Source organism: Ptychodera flava (genome assembly GCF_041260155.1).
Source record: "Ptychodera flava strain L36383 chromosome 23 unlocalized genomic scaffold, AS_Pfla_20210202 Scaffold_24__1_contigs__length_23054250_pilon, whole genome shotgun sequence".
Classification (NCBI taxonomy): Eukaryota; Metazoa; Hemichordata; class Enteropneusta; family Ptychoderidae; genus Ptychodera; species Ptychodera flava.
Window position 1 is genome coordinate 3,548,854 of NW_027248278.1, and position 17,393 is coordinate 3,566,246.

Here is a 17,393-nt window from a genome sequence, read left to right on the forward strand (position 1 = left end):
TCCTGTTATCGCGTGCAAATCTTGAAAAATCGCAAACATCTCGAGAAAATATATCTACCATTGTTTTTACTTGTCTTCTGCGATGTGTTATGGCATCAACTTACCTAATCGTCACCGTCAAAGTATCAGTTTCTTCGACATCACATCTCTCAGATCAGTGATGTCATCTTTATTTGAGAAATTCATTAAATCCTCAATCGGAGTCAAACTCACAACGTCAGCACTCGGTCAGAGAAACCCTATAGTGACAGGCCAGGCATTGTATTGCGTTATGTGAAACAGAAAGACATGATTTACATTTCCCTTTACGATTTTCGCGATTTTGTGCACAATTACTGTGAATTATTTTGGCCAGTTAACTCCCAACCTACCTTCCTGATCAGTACTTAAACAGATAGCCATCGTGTCATGTCATCTACAGGTCACCGGCCGCACGTGCGTGTATTCAGCTAGCTTGACGTCACTGGACGTAACTTGTCAATCATCATCACGGACATTGCGAACTGGCTAACAACGTCAGGATTGTCGGGCTCAAACGTTGTTCTGAACATGAACAGAAATGCTCAATATCGACTGAAAAATCGTAAAAAAAGTTTTTAAATAGTGACGGTAAGCTCAAACCAAAAGTTTGTATCCACTTGCGCTTCCGTAGGCCATCCTACAAACTGCTTCAATAAATGTCGCAAGGTTGCTGCAGTGCTGGTAGCAAGTCCTGCCACTCCCTCTGCTGTGCGTTGTTAGGCTGTCTTCTAGGTCGTCGTCGACTTGTAGCAAGGTCTACCATAATTGTAAGCGTACTTGACTTTGCGCTTACTACATGTACTTGATCATTTCTCAAGCTTTTTATATGAGAAAGAAAATTCATCAAATGTCTTCTTCATAGCCCTAGGATCCATGAGACTATAACTGTATGTCGCGCTTGATTCAGAATTGCATTCAATCGTACATTACTCAATGACCAGTCTTCCTGATACTCGGTATGGTGTACAAGTGTCGGTATGCTGTACAAAAATACAAATCTATTTCAACACTAAACCATGCCATGTCTTATCATCTAGCGGGCAGCTATATCGTGGCAGTGTCATAAATTCCACCGTAATGACTAAAATCAAAACATTCGTGGATCGATAGCGCGAAATTGGGGCGCAGATTGTTAGCGCAGAATGGGAGCGCAGATTGATAGCGCAGATTGAAATGCGCTAGCGCAGGTTGGGGGCGCAGACTTTCAATTTCTGACCTCTCACATAACTGAATAATTGTATTGACATTGTTATCATTGCCACATAACAGATAAGACTACGTTACAGTGTTAGTTTGGCAATGGCATTTCAGTACACATGCATAACACGAGTCAGCTTTAAAATTACCAGTACTGCTTTAAGTAATTTCTTCACCTGAGCGACGTATTTTCTTGCATTTTCATGAAGAGTTCGCGCATGGACTGATCTCCCCACCACCTTTCAGCCTCCACCTCTTGCTCTTTCAGAGCAAATGACCTTGTAACTGGCTTCGATTTCCGGGTCAACTGTGAGAGTTGACCTTATGCGCATGCGCAATCAGAAGGCGCCATGTTTTCAACGGTTCATCATATCAATGCATATCGGGGAGAGAAGCCAGCCTGCTCACCATTCGTACTTCAACAAATCTTATTTTTCAAGCACATTTTCGTCATCTGTACACCTTGGAAACAATGTGACATCAATTCTGATATGCATAGAAAGTGTTCCGATCGAGAATTACATCGGGTTGAGACATAGGTTGGCATCGATAACTTGACGATGGCAGTGGCTCTACACTGCCGGTATACAGCTGTACTGGTACTGCGGTAATTGTAATGCAACTTGTTAGGTAGGCCCGTGAGCTTGAGGTAGGCAAGGTTTGTTGATCGCCTGTTTTCCCACGACCATATGAATTTTGATTGTGTAACATGTAGAATATTTCAGTTCTAAATTTTTTAATAAAGCATGGTTGAATGTACTAAAAAAGGCTTTGTATGCAATGCAGTTTATTCTGTTAATCATGTAATGATGTATGTACAGTTGAGAAAGATTTTGAAAAATTTGAGTAGGCCTAAGCATGCACAATGTTCTACCGGTACTCTCTATTTCGACCTGAATACCACTCATGATCGGTCATTGAATGATTGATTTTTCCAGCGTGAGATATCTTATGCAAAGGTCCATCGATACCATGGTGCTCAGTGAAGTTGCCACCAAATTACATCAAACGGATGTTGTTGTGATATGCAATATTGTGATACTCATCATGAACTGCAGCCCTAGCCTGTGCTACACCATGGCCATCGGTCAATTTTTAAAGTCTAAAAATTGATTGACATGTTAACATACGTACATTTTCATTTTCAACACTTAAATTGTTCTTATTTGCAATTTCTCTATCCTAAGTATGTTAAAGTATAGTTAGCAGTATCACACTAAGGAAATAATTGCAACCTTTGATCACAATTCAACACTTAAGTTTCACTTAAGTTTCAAGGGGAGAAAAACTTCAAGAAGTATTTTATCAGACATTGAACATTTGACATCTCCACTTATGTAAACATGACTACACACCATTATATGCAAAAAGATGAATAAATGTTGTTGTTAACCTGCACTGTGCTTCCTTCACAGTGGTTTTTGCCAAACAGTGCTTTCCCCAAAACTGAATATTAACACGCACGCAATTGTAGTCCAACTGAACAAGGTGGAAGAGCCTGCTGGGAATGGAATGGGTGGGTGCCATTTGGCATCATTCTGTATTACATGTAAACTTGTCAGAGTTAGCAGTATTGTCTACGTAATCTGTTTCCTCCAAATACTGCACTAGGGTTGATATGGGAAATTTCAGTACAGTAACATAACAAAAAGCGATTGCCAATTTATTTTACTTGAACATGAAACACAATACAACCTAATCTTATCAGCAACAGAACCAATTCAAAGATGTGTAAGTTGTTAATTTCATGTTTATATTACAGCAAATTCTGAAAATGAATACATAAATTATCCTTATCCAACTTTCTCTGAATTTTGCAGAGGCAAAAGCTACCAAATTCTCTGAGTTCTGATCATGCATTCTTGTTTTGAGTCTGTCGGCCATTGCAGTCAAAATTTGAACTAAAACTGCCGTCAGTATGTAACCCTATTTTTAGAACAGACTGTGCAGCCAGTCGAAGAATTGGGCAGGGAGACAGATACGTATGTAGAAAGATTGTAACTTGTGTCTTGCATACAATAGACCAAAGTTTGTTACCAAAATTCAGGTAGTTTTTGATGAGTGCTTGCATGATTTTTCGGTGTCTTGGACAAATAATAAACATTGTTGAGAAAATCACTTGTCAACATCATTAAGAAACGACAGGATAAAGACATAACAAAAGAAAGCAAATTAAACTAAATAATCTTATTGTGTTACTGGCTAACCTTGACACTTAAAATGGCTGCCAGCTAGCAATGTTACTGGCAAGATATAAAACCATCCCTAGTGATAAATTCGCCTTGTATTGTTAACTGTTGCCTTAAGGAGGCGCACCAAATCAGTCTCCCTTGTCTTGGCAACAGCTACGGCAACATCCCCTATTAAGGCTGGGGTGCTGATGGTAGCGCCCCCGAGATACGGAGAATCGGTTTCTATCAATAACCGATCACTGGGCACTTCTTTCAATGCTCTTCGTTGCCATTGATCAAAATTGGCCGTTACGATGGAAAACCCGAAGTAGCAGTTTTTGAAAGCTTTTGTCCACCGCCTTACTTACTGTGTTGATGGTACCAGTAAAGTTGTGGATATGAATACGTTGCCGTGGCGAACACCATTCCTTTACCATTTGGAGGGCTTGACAATAGACATCTGACCCATAGTATTCCCCATGGGGCCCCCTAATGTGTAGAATTAAGGGCTTCTCTGACACACACATAGCAAGTGCACGAGCCAGGACCCTTTCTTGGACGCTCCAGAACTTTGCTGGCTCTGTTCGGTCCAGGCCCACTTCTCCCAGGGCTGAAACTTGTGATAATGAGACATACTGCTTTAGGGTCTTAAATACTTGCTCATTAGCGCTAGGGGCTTTCCTCGGGTGTATCCCTACTGCAATTTTCCACCCCCTAGGTCGCTCCAAGTATGATGGAAAATACCCTGGGTCACAATAAACTTCTACGCCCCCAATGACTTTCACTGGGAATTCTGCCTTAGGGCCACCTGGCCATTCGGTCAATTCCCATGCTGTGAAAAGTCATTGGGGCCTTTCTCTTCTTTCTAAAAGTGAAGGAATGGATAAACAATTTCCAGAAAGAATCTCAACCATTAAAGTAAGAATGTACGTTCATCATGTCTCAGTTGTTCATAATTACAGAGTGATTTTAGGGTGAAATTTTTCATATCCCACAATATCTTATATCTATACAGACTGCAGCACACATAGAACTTTCCTGCAGTAATCAAATGGGTGTATAAATAAACTTACCTGACATATTCAGTGCTTCAGCCAGTGATATAATCTCTCCAGTGTCCAGATTTTTGACCATGACTTGTGAAAGCACCTCCTACAAAGTAGACATGAAGGTTCAAATATTTCAATGCAAACCTGACAACTATTGCTCGCAGGGTAAATCATGCTGTTACAATGTTCAAACCTGCATTTCAAGTTCACCTGTAATATTCATGAGCTCCATTCTGTAAATACCACTGCCAGATAAATTCAATATGGCATATGCCAAATAAATTTTTTTGTCTACCGGTACACAACATCTTCGTGGGTTTCATTACCACCAGAAATTCCATAGACTGGAACTGCTGATTGTCTTTAAAACACTTTTGTTAGGTCTACTAGTTATTCAACTTTTACACTGCAAAACGGACTTAATGAACACTGATGGTATTTATTCAGTAATGTAGGCCACCGGCCTGTTTTACACCAGATATGAACTGAAAATGCTCACGTGTTTCATTATATATTGCATTTATGTGCAAGTTTGAACCTTTGCTACATGCTTTGCTACATTTAAAGTGTTATGATCAACACAATGAATTTCACCACAGATCAATTCTAAAGGTCATTAAGTATTCAAATATGTAATTAGCTGAAATAAAAATAATTAATTTCTTTGAGTACTGTCATTGTATCACAATATAGCATGTGTAATTACCTTTGGTCAAGTCCTTCAAGCTCTATATGCCAAACCGTGAAAGCTTGTTAGCTATTTATGCAAATTATGAATTAGCTGACATGAAAATGCAAAATGACTTTCAATACTGTTATAACCTGGTATAATGATCAATGTACACAGCATGTTTCGCCAAATTTTATCAAGTAAATGCCAGTATATATCCCTAATTTGGAAGGTTCATTAAATATGCATATTGGGAATTGGCTGAAAAAAATGTCAAATGACTTTCAATAATCTTGTATCATAGTATCTTTAATGTACATAGCAAGTTTTGCCAACTTTGGTCAAGTCAAAACAGATAAATATCGCTAATAAATGCGGGATATCGGACCGCAGGCGGGCGAAGATTGCATTATAAGCGCGCCAACCCAAACTCACTGCATGGACATCACATTTACGAAATCGAAGTCCAAAGTCAACTACGTCATTGTTAGAATAAGAGAGGTTTTCCATCACACGGGAGCATACCACCACAAATTTTGCACAGATGGCGTTGCACTGGCATTGAAAAAGGGTGCATGGGAGCATGGGAACGCGGGCAGTTTCCCTCGCTATGGGTAGGAAATGCATTGAGCAAGACACACTTCCGGGTTCGCAAAAAACGAGGATCCCATTTACGGGGCGCTCAAATATAACTATTTGCTGTGATACATAGCAGAGGCGTATATGTTTGTGATGCTGAGAATAACATCAGTAAATAAATGACGGGTTTTAAAAGTTGACGTTTTTGCGATGAAACAGACTTCTGAAGGTAGCTCGCTTGGGGAACACGTCATCCCCCGCCGCTGTCCGCTTTGACCCCAGTAATTCACACTGGTTTTGGTCGGCCCCAGGTACCCAAGTCACTTCGACCCCGTCACACTTTTGCCTACATGTCCACGGAGACGATTCAACATGTTCCACAACAAAGCCAAGACAAAAATTGAAAATATCAATAAAATGGCTTCACAAAGGCTGAAATACACGATACTCGATGAAGTATGAAGTTTATGAAATGAAATCAAAATTGACAACACAAGTGTTTGTCTCGGGTAATACCACTTGAAGTTGAACTATTCTACAGACTGTTTTTTCCATACAGTGCAGTATTTGTCAGTGACAAATTAATCTTTCCAATACATTTTTTGCAATGAGCTGGAAATTTGATTAATATCGAGTTAATGTACATAAATATTCCGTTATTTACTGGGACACGTTTATTTTCTCGATCCGCTATCTGCGGACTACGTGCTGAAGTACATTGACTGTTCATGTCAACGATCGTTTCTCCTCTGCAGAGTTTCTGTATCCCGTTCAACAACGCTGTACCTCGATCACACGATAGTGACGCTATGTAGCTGTGCAGTATTGAAACTTATCATAAAATGGCCACCTCGTCTAACAGTAACACGTATTGTCGGGATTATCGTACGGAAAAAGACTGCAAAAGTAAGACTTATGAATCTTCATCAGAATTGAACACATCATGATTGTACACGAGTATCAACCGTGAATGCACGTTGAGCTCGGCAGTTACACAAGCATGGTACGCTACATGCATAGCCCTACGAGTATGGCGACAGTGTCCGGCTTTGGCTACGCCGCCTACCGGAGGTGGGAGGCGGCGTAGCCAAAGCCGGACACTCTCGTCATACTCGTAGGGCTAGCTACATGCACTGCCGCGATGCCGATCGTATGCATTCCAAGGCCTATCCCGGAATTTGTTTCACAAACAACCTCAAAGGAGAGCAAACATACTTCTATGGACAATGACGAACACGTTTCTTGGCGAAGCAAAATCAAAGCAGTGCAGAAGTACATGAAGTAGGTCATGGCCTTGGACTCTGTGCACGAACCTGATTGGACACTTCGATACCTTTGACCCAAAGTTATTATTCATCAGCACTTCCATGCCATGAGGCTAGGTAGAGAACGTATGTACTCATTTCTGGCGATCGAGCAGCGAGGGAAACAATCAATTACCAAGGATAAAGCTAATTTGCTAAACGATATTTTGTCTTGAATAGTGAGTTGAATGAGTAATAAAATATCATATTTTTAATGTTCAATACGAGGTTGAAACACGGAGGGACCGTGGTTGAAACCAGAGCTATCCAGCTGTAGCCAACCTGGACAAGCACATTTCACAGCGCCCTCAAACAGTCGATTGTTTTCACTTGTCATACGCGGCGTAACAGAAAAATTAAAACTTTCATAACTTCATTAATATCCAAGCCACGCCCACCAAAACCTTTTCAGTTCTAGCCATTTGAATTCTGAAGATGTCTACCAAATTTGACTGAAATACGTTCAGCCGTTTTTGAGAAAATGGACCAACAGACAGACAGACAGACAGACAGACAGACATCGCTGCGACATATGCTCACGTGTTCACACGTGAGCAAAAAACGTGAAAAATACATACAAGTGAATGCATATGTGGGGCTTATACATAGTTGCACAATCTCATTAAGCAGACAACTTTTGGAGTGAGGTCTCCCTCAATCTAAAACTAAAAAATAAATACTTCGACAGATTTACTAGGGTGTGAGGATTTTGGGAGTTAATTAATCTTTTAAAGTTGAGTTGTGTAGGGGTTTTATAGTAACATTCAGGTATAAATTGTTTGCGTAAATTACAGTACAAGGGGCATATTAGACAAAAATGTAATTCAGTTTCAACTTGGTTCAATACACATAGCATACATAGTCTATTTGCCCTAGGTAACTTTTGGATTCGTCCACTTTCAATATTCAAACTATGATTGGATATTCGAAATTTACACAGTGCTCTCCTAAATACATCCACAGTGACATCGTTGAGATATTTTTCAACAATTAAATCACTTTTAAACAAGCGATAAGTGTCTAGTTTTCAATATGTTTCCAGGTTCGTTCTCCATTGTTGAACGCCTATATCAAGTGTTCTCTGTTTAAATTCAGACAAAAAGAAAGTCTCATTGCCTACTGTCTGCATGTTCCAAATTATACCAAAACCATATGAAAATAAGATATCTTTGACTTTTTTGGCCCAGCAATTAAATCCTTTCTCTGCCATCTCAAACTGGTAATCATAGCATTGCTTAATGTACCTATTATTTTCTACATGTAACAATTTTAACCAGTATTTGATAATGCGAGGAAATCTGTATGTTTTTAAGCAATGCCTACCAAGTTCACCTAAGAGAGCAGAGTTACATGAGGTATAACTAACCTGGAGTAAGAATTTACAAAACGATATGTGGACCTGTTCTATATCATTACCATCGTGAAACCCCCAGATTTCACAGCCATACATCAATATTGGGAGGATTTTTTGGTCAAATATTCTTAAAGCTATTTTGATATTTAAATTTTTAAATTTACTTATATTTCTTGACATTGTAAGTGGCTTTTTTACCTTGTCTGGCAAGGTTTTCTTGTGCCATTGACCAGATCCCAGTAGAAGACAACGCTAAGCCAAGGTAATTAAAGTAAGGAACTGTTTCAACTCTGATTCTCTCCAAATTCCATTTTTCGTAGTTTTTTAGTCTCCCTCCTCTCCTGAAAACAACAATTTTTGTTTTGGTAGCATTAATTTTTAACTTCCACTGTTTACAGTACAAAGAAAGTTTATCAAGTTGTCTCTGTAAACCAATTACAGTACTACTCGTGAGTGAAAGATCATCGGCAAAAGAAAGATACAATAATTTTAACATACCTACGTAAACACCATCATATAAGCCACTTTTAAGTGTTTCCCCAATGTCATCGATGAAAAGGTTGAATAAAAGAGGAGAGAGAACTGAACCCTGTTGTACACCATAAGTACAGTTAAAGAATTTAGTGATGCCATGAGGTGTTCTTACACATGACTTGACATTTGTATACATAGACTTTAAAACTTTTAACATTTTTCCCTTTATTCCCAACTTTAACAATTTATAAAACATGGAATTGTGATCTATTCTATCGAAGGCTTTTTCAAAGTCCACGAATGCACAATACAAACGAGATTTATGTTTTGACAGATATTTCCATATTGCTGTATCTAATACAAAAATATTATCAATCGTACTAAAATGCTTTTTAAAACCAGCCTGTGCTTCCGTAATAGGACAGTGAATTTCAACATATGACGATATACGGGTATACATGATGTTACAAAAAATTTTACTGATGATTGGAAGCAGGGTAATACCCCTATAGTTACCAACTGAATCTCGGTTTCCTTTCTTAAACAAAGGAATTATCATTCCTTTCACCCATTCCAAAGGAAAACAACCACTGTTTAGAATCCCATTGAAGATATATAACAGAATCTGTCGAAAATCTTTACCACTGTACTTAAAAAATTCTACAGGTATTCCGTCGACCCCGGCTGTTTTCCCAAGTTTAAGTTTCTCCTTTGCCAAATCAATTTCACTGGATGTTATCTCGCTGTCTAAAATGCTAGTATCTACATCAACACCCTCTATTGAAATATCATTCATAGAGTCTTGTAACGAAAATGACTCGTTAACAAAATCATTGACTTGGGAGTAAAACTCTTCAAAACCTTCATCAACATTACCAGGTGTGTTAAACAAAGAAGAAAAATAAATAAACCAATCCTCTGAAGTTATGGACTCGGATGGTCCTGGAGTGTAAGTTTTCATCATGGACCAAAAACGTTTTGAGTTTTGGTCTTCAGCAGCTTCCTCAAACATTCTTTGCTTCTGGATGTCATGATTTTGTTTCTTCAACTTAATAACATTACGGTAATGTTTTTGAATAACTTTAAATTCATCATACGATGTAGCTGTAAAAACAGACTTATGGATCTTCAGTGCCTGTTTCACTTTAGATTTAAGTTCATTGCACTCTTTATCCCACCAAACATTTTTTCTTAACCTTACTTTCTTCGGTTTACAGATTTTCATAGACACTATGGATTGATAAATTGCATCATTCAGAAGTGAAACAGCCTCATCAATATTACCCTGAGTAATAAGCTGTTGGATCTTTGTTACAGTGACATGGACAGATACATTATTCCAAAATTATTTACATTAACAAGAAAATCGTTGTTCCATTTATAGCAAAACAAATTATTATATGGAGTTACAGTCTTTTGAACACAACTATCAGGCTGGCAAAGCAAATCTAGTTCAAAAACAAGTGGTTGGTGGTCAGATTCGACTCTCGTATCAACAGAGATATCTGTCACTTGCATGCAACAAGAGATAATCAACAACACTCCCACCATTTCTTGTAATACAAGTAAAGTTGCCACTTCCGTGGTCTTTAAAATATCTGCCGTTCATTATTTTGAAGTTAGTACTCTTACGAAGCTCTAATAAACATTTACCATATTCATTGACAATAGTATCACATGACTTGCGTGATGGCAAGTCGTAATCGAGATCGTTATTTGCACCAGGCAAATATTTATCATTGTGTATAGCATCGGGAAGAGAGCTAGTACGGGCGTTGAAGTCGCCGCAGATGATTACAGGAAGATTATACATTGCAGAATAATTGGCTAGTTCATCTTCTAGCACCTGAAACGTGTCTTTGCTTGAATAATTTGAAGATCCTTCGGGAGACAAATATGCAACACAAATTAACAATGAATTAATTATACAGTCACCTTTAAAACATATTTTCGCCACAAGAGATCATCTGTTCTACTTGCCAGTTGTTTTACGCTTTCACAAATGGAATGCTTTACAAATAGAGAGATTCTTCTGCTTCAGCCAGTGATATGATCTCTCCAGTGTCCAGATTTTTTACCACGACTTGTGAAAGCACCTCCTACAAAGTAGACATGAAGGTTCAAATATTTCAATGCAAACCTGACAACTATTGCTCGCAGGGTAAATCATGCTGTTACAATGTTCAAACCTGCATTTCAAGCTCACTTGTAATATTTATGAGCTCCATTCTGTAAATACCACTGCCAGATAAATTCAATATGGCATATGCCAAATAGATTGTTTTGTCTACCGGTACACAACATCTTTGTGGGTTTCATTACCACCAGAAATTCCATAGACTGGAACTGCTGATTGTCTTTAAAACAATTTGTTAGGTCTACTAGTTATTCAACTTTTACACTGCAAAACGGACTTAATGAACACTGAAACGTTGTATTGTACAGTACAAGTATGATCTATAGGCCAAATTACACGTGCAGAACATGCATATGCTACTATAGCTCGGCCGACAGTACGGCACCGCGTGTGATGGCTTTCGCTACTGCGTTCAAAACGTTGAATTTGTGACGTGTTTAAGCACTTATTTTGTAAATTTTTCAAGGAAAAATAGTGTGTTCTTCATTTAAGTGGAGAAAGGCCGAGTTTATTTTGCAGAAATGTGGTGAATTTAGGCGAAAAACGTCCCGCGTGTCAATAGTCATTTTTGTCTATTGACAGGCGCCTGTCAATTGACACTCCGAACAAAAAATGTCATCTTTGTTTGTAAACATTCATTGTTTAAATTTACGACACATATTCACGAGCACTGGACCAGATCTTTGTGTACATTTGGTTTTCGTTTTCAACATCGAGTGACTTGAAAGCAGTTACTGTCAGAGTCGAAAAAACCATGTGGTTAATTGTCAGCCCTATGACACAAACACATTGAGTTTCAGTAGTGGAAAAAATATTCAGTCGGCGATAGAGCCACGGTCACTCTACGCATGGAAAGAGGGGGCTTACTTGCGGGTTTACAAGAATGCCTCACTGCAAAACTAAAGTTTGCTTAAATTCTATTCCCTTAACGAAGAATTAGTTTCAGGTAGACTTTAAGGTAGTACGCTACAATTCTATATAGGAGAGCGCCCTCTTTTGTCCAGAAGATGTACATGTTCCTTTTAGACTACCTAACCTGGTGAGCGTGAATAACAGGACAAAATGGCAAAAAATCATGCTAGTGACCTTATAATATTTCTTTCAGAAGTTTTTATGAATCAAAACAACCAAAATTATATTTTTGCACTGAAAAATCGACAGTTATTTTTATTTTGAAAGATCAGTAGAGAATAATTAACAATTGTAGCTCTGACATAATATCAGAAAGCTAGAGGGTCAAATCTCAGGTCTAACAAAATTCACCTTTTTTCGTCTCTTTTTGCTGTTTAGTAAGAAAATTTGCGTGGTGACCCCAACTTTTTTTGCTTCTAAATCAAAGAACACTGTCTCTTTGATAGATATCGCTGTACTTTTTAACATTTTGAAAACCATTTTGTGCATTTATATGAAGTTTATATTTTTAAAAAAGACTAATTTTACAGTTAAATGATAAATTTAGGGTCTAATATTTAATTTTTAAGACAAGACATCACAAATTTTAGTTGATTGTCCTAATACAGCTGTCCTGGCGATGCAAAAATGTAGTATGCACACTGGGATCTGTTAATCGTTTGCGATAAAATAAAGATTCTGCTGGTAAGTGCAAATTTCGCAAAATGGGAGATTTAGTGGTTTTCTGTCAATTTTGGCATGTGTTGTTTCAAAAATTTTGCATGGGTACCCCATATTTTTTTCACATCTTTGCAATGTACACATAAAGATTATTTCAGAAAGTCAACTTCAAGAATGTCCCAACATTTTTTGTAATGGTAGCGTACCTCCTTAAAAGCATCTTGAGTAACTTTCACAAAATGTTTCAATGATGGACGCGCGAAATACGTTAGATTTGTACTTACTCTAGCCTCACAGTCCGGACAAGTGGCCATGATCAGTTCGATGTGAACACAGGAGAAATACTGTGTAAAATCTGGGACGAATATACCTAACAGAGATCGGAAACGCCTTTGTTCTTCGCGCTCACGCTGTGACATCCCGTTCTCAGCGTGATTTGGAAGAGCGCCCGAGAGTTCGCCTGTGGAGCAGGAGGAATGGAAGGTTACAAAAAAAGTACAAAAAGCACAATTAGAAGCAGCAAAGTGTGCGCATGCGTACATCCTCGTACGCGGATGTCATTTCAAAGATCAAAGCAACGTGCTTCTTGAGATACTTGTTTTGTACCTCCAGAACCACAATCGTAGTGAAATCCACATGTGATCGTATCGTCCGTGCTCTCTGTTTGCAAATACGACTGGTGCTTCTTGCGAGACATATTTCGTATCCTTAGAAGCACACTGTAAAAAGACATGAAAATAAAGAAATTGCACCATTTTCCACTGTACTCAAAACACCTTTTTTCCCCATTAAATTATAACTGGTGCTTCTTGCGAGACATATTTTGTGCCTTAGAAGCACACTATTGAAAACATGAAAATATAAAGAAATTGCACCATTTTAACTTAACTTACTGATGAATTTCTTTCACAAGTTATTAAGCAATTGTGACGTATCTTCTACTGACCATCTTTAATTAAAAAAAAACCACTTTTTCCTTATATCTTCCGATTTGTGCTTCTTGCAAGACATATTTTGTGTCCTTAGAAGCACACTATTAAAAAAACATGACAATATAAAGAAATTGCACCATTTTACCATAACTTATTGATGAAATCATTTCACGTTTTATGAAGCAATTGTGACTTATCTTCTACGAAGACTACTTTCAATTGAATAAAAAAAATTTTCCTTTGATATTATGGCTGGTGCTTCTTGCGAGACATGTTTTGTGTCCTCAGAAGCACACTGTCAAAACACATGAAAATATAAATAAATTACACCAGTTTAACTTAACTTACTGATGAATTTCTTTCATATTTTATTAAGCGATTGTGACTTATCTTCTACTGACCATCGTTAATTTAAAAAAAAACACTTTTTCCTTTTATCTTCCAATTTGTGCTTTTTGCGAGACATATTTTGTGTCCTTAGAAGCACACTATTAAAAACATGAAAATATAAAGAAATTGCACCATTTTACCGTAAGTTATTGATGAAATTATTTCATGTTTAATGAAGCAATTGTGACTTATCTTCCACAGAACAATTTTAATAATTCAAATAAAAAACCACACTTTCCTATTGAATTATGACTTGTGCTTCTTGCGAGACATATTTTGTATCCTTAGAAGCACATTGTTAAAAAACATGAAAATAAATATAAAGAAATTACACCATTTTAATTTTACTTACTGATGAATTTCTTTCATATTTTATCAAGCGATTGTGACTTATCTTCTACTGACCATCTTTAATTAAAAAAAAACCACTTTTTTCTTTTTATCTTCCAATTTGTGCTTCTTGCAAAACATATTTTGTGTCCTTAGAAGCACACTATTAAAAACATGAAAATATAAAGAAATTGCACCATTTTACCGTAATGTATTGATGAAGTTATTTCATGTTTTATGAAGCAATTGTGACTTATCTTCCACTGACCAATTTTAATATACATTCAAATTAAAAACCACTTTCCTATTGAATTATGACTTGTGCTTCTTGCGAGACATGTTTTGTATCCTTAGAAGCACATTGTTAACAAACAAAAATATAAAGGAATTGCACCGTTTTAACGTAACTCATTGATTAAATTCTTTCACAGTTGAAGCAATTGTGACTTATCTTCTACCGACCACTTTCAATTGAAAAAAAAACTTTTTCCTTTGAAAAACATGAAAATATAAAGAAATTACACCATTTTAATTTAACTTACTGATGAATTTCTTTCATATTTTAGTAAGCGATTGTGACTTATCTTCTACTGACCATCTTTAATAAAAAAAAACCACTTTTTCCTTTTATCTTCCAATTTGTGCTCCTTGCAAAACATATTTTGTGTCCTTAGAAGCACACTATTAAAAACATGAAAATATAAAGAAATTGCACCATTTTACCATAACTTATTATGGAATTATTTCACGTTTTTTGAAGCAATTGTGACTTATCGACGAAATTCTTTCATGGTTTATGAAGCCATTAATATTGTGACTAATCTTCTACAGACCATTTAATTTTCAAAAGCTAAAGATAAAATCTAGGTAGACATCCTGAAGCAATCTGAAAACTGACTATAAAAAGTTGAGAGGTGTAACAGCGAACAAAAATGAAGGATTATCCAGACCTAAATACAGATTTTTTGAAGATATTTTCACCTAAAAGCTTTCAAACGTGAAAAGATATCGATAAGGTTTTGCCCTCCTAACTTCAATGGAGCAAAAACTGATTGATTTGATAACCAAAGTTTTCCTTGCAAGAGGAAATCAAGAAAATTATGTTGAATTTCATCGATGATAAAAGCAGGAGGACTGAGGCAAATCAAAAGATGGAAGAGTTTGGTTACAGCAAGGGGATTATTACATGACGCGGCCTTGGAATGGCATAGCTGGAGCATATCTATCCCACCATTATTAACACAGTCAATCCAGTTTTTTTAATACTCACTACTGTTACCCAAATAAGTACCAAGGACCGTGAGACCAATGCTTTTCCAAAACAAGCGACCTAGCGGCCAATATAGCTCCGCTGTGTTTATGTAGAGAATAACTATTTTTGACACATGTTGATGAAGAAGGAGGAAATCTTTGATAGCTCAATGCAGTGGCCAGAAAAAAGTGGCTAAAATAAGCTGCAAAAATACACAATTGAAGATTTCATCATACTTTGAATATATCACATCGGATCATCCCTAGGAACATGTCAACCAAAGCTATCTGATGAGTAGTGTTTTGAGAATAAAATTTTCTGACCAAAAATGGCAACAATTGCCCCCCAAAATAAAAATTGCAGATTTCATCATAATTTCAAAAGATCAAATTTAGTTCATCTATAGAAACCTGTATACCAAATTTCAAAGCTGTTAGACCAGTACTTTTGAGAAATACATATTTTGACCAAAAATGGGAAAAATTGCCCCAAAATTCAAAATTGCAGATTTCATCATTATTTCAATAAATATCATTTAGTTCATCTATGGAAACCTGTATACCAAATTTCAAAGCTATCAGATGAGCAGTTTTTGAAATACACATTTTTTGACCTAAAATTGCAAAAATTGCCCCAAAAATACAAAACAACAGATTTCAAGAGAAATTAAATATATATTACTTAGCTCATCTGTACATGTGTATACCAAATTTCAAAGCTATCAGACCAGTACTTTTTGAGAAACACGTTTTTTGACCAAAAATGGCAAAAATTGCCCCAAAATTACAAAATTGCAGATTTCATCATAATTTCTACAAATATCATTAAGGTGATCTGTAGGAACCTGTATACTAAATTTCAAAGCTATCAGATGAGTACTTTTGGAAATACACATTTTTTGACCAAAAATGGCAAAAATTGCCCCAAAAATACAAAATTGCAGATTTCATCATAATTTCAATGCATATCATTTAGTTCATGTGTAGGAACCTCTATACCAAATTTCAAAGCTATCAGATGAGTAGTTTTGGAAATACACATTTTTTGACCAAAAATGGCAAAAATTGCCCCAAAAATACAAAATTACAGATTTCATCAGAAATTCAATATATATTACTTAGTGCATCTATAGAAACCTGTATACCAAATTTCAAAACTATCAGACCAGTACTTTTTGAGAAATACATTTTTTGACCAAAAATGGCAAAAATTGCCTTAAAAATGCAAATTTGCATATTTCTTCACAATTTGAACAAATCTGAAATAGATCATCCCTAGGGACATATGTACCAAATTTCAAAGCTATCTGACTGGTAGTTTTGAAGAAGAAGATTTTTAAAGATTTTTTTACCAAAAATGACAAAAATTGCCTTAAAAATACAAATATGCAAATTTCACCACGATTTGAACAAATCTGACTGAAGTCACCCTAAGTAAACTGCATTTTAAATTTCAAAGCAATCGGACAAGCGGTTTAAGAGAAGAAGATTTTTTTACCAAAAACACCAAAAAATGCCCCAAAAATACAAATATGCAAATTTCACCACGATTTGAACAAACTTAAGTGAGGTCACCCAAAGTGAACTGCATATAAAATTTCAAAGCAATTGGACTTGCGGTTTCAGAGGAGAAGGCAATTGTTGACGGACGACGACGACGACGACGACGACGGACGACGGACGACGACGGACGACGACGGAAAATCAACCTATTTGATAAGCTCCGCGTCGCTGACAGCGGAGCTAAAAATTCAAGCAGGTTATCAGTACGCCCACGCCAAGGGCCAACCAAAAGACCTGAGAGACTTACGATAGATAATTTTTGCTGGCAAGCTTGTAAACAGAAAACCAATATTTTAACCCTAAATTCAGTTTTACGAGTAACAAGAGTATTTATATCATCAGCATTAGTTGAAAGTATACGTTTATGTGCCGTGGGCTAGAAGGGGCTACATGCACTCC

At 36.8% G+C, this 17,393-nt stretch overlaps 1 protein-coding gene across 6 annotated transcripts in view; it reads right to left on the bottom strand.

The window, feature by feature from the left end:
* LOC139125067 (uncharacterized) overlaps positions 1–17,393 on the bottom strand; it is a 51,645-nt gene that overhangs the window by 22,643 nt on the left and 11,609 nt on the right. For 3 of the 6 annotated variants that reach the window (XR_011550139.1, XM_070691180.1, XM_070691178.1), the window contains exons 3-5: positions 12,813–12,988; positions 10,755–10,918; positions 4,463–4,541 (exon numbers count right to left, since the gene is read on the bottom strand). Coding sequence is in view for 3 of the 6 variants with exons in the window: in XM_070691180.1 (XP_070547281.1) it covers positions 4,463–4,523 (61 nt within the window). In the remaining 3 variants the exon portion in view is untranslated. Of the gene's footprint in view, positions 1–1,394; positions 2,538–4,462; positions 4,542–8,543; positions 8,687–10,754; positions 10,919–12,812; positions 12,989–17,393 lie in introns of those variants that run through there. The other 3 variants (XR_011550140.1, XM_070691179.1, XR_011550142.1) reach the window with 2 other exon arrangements.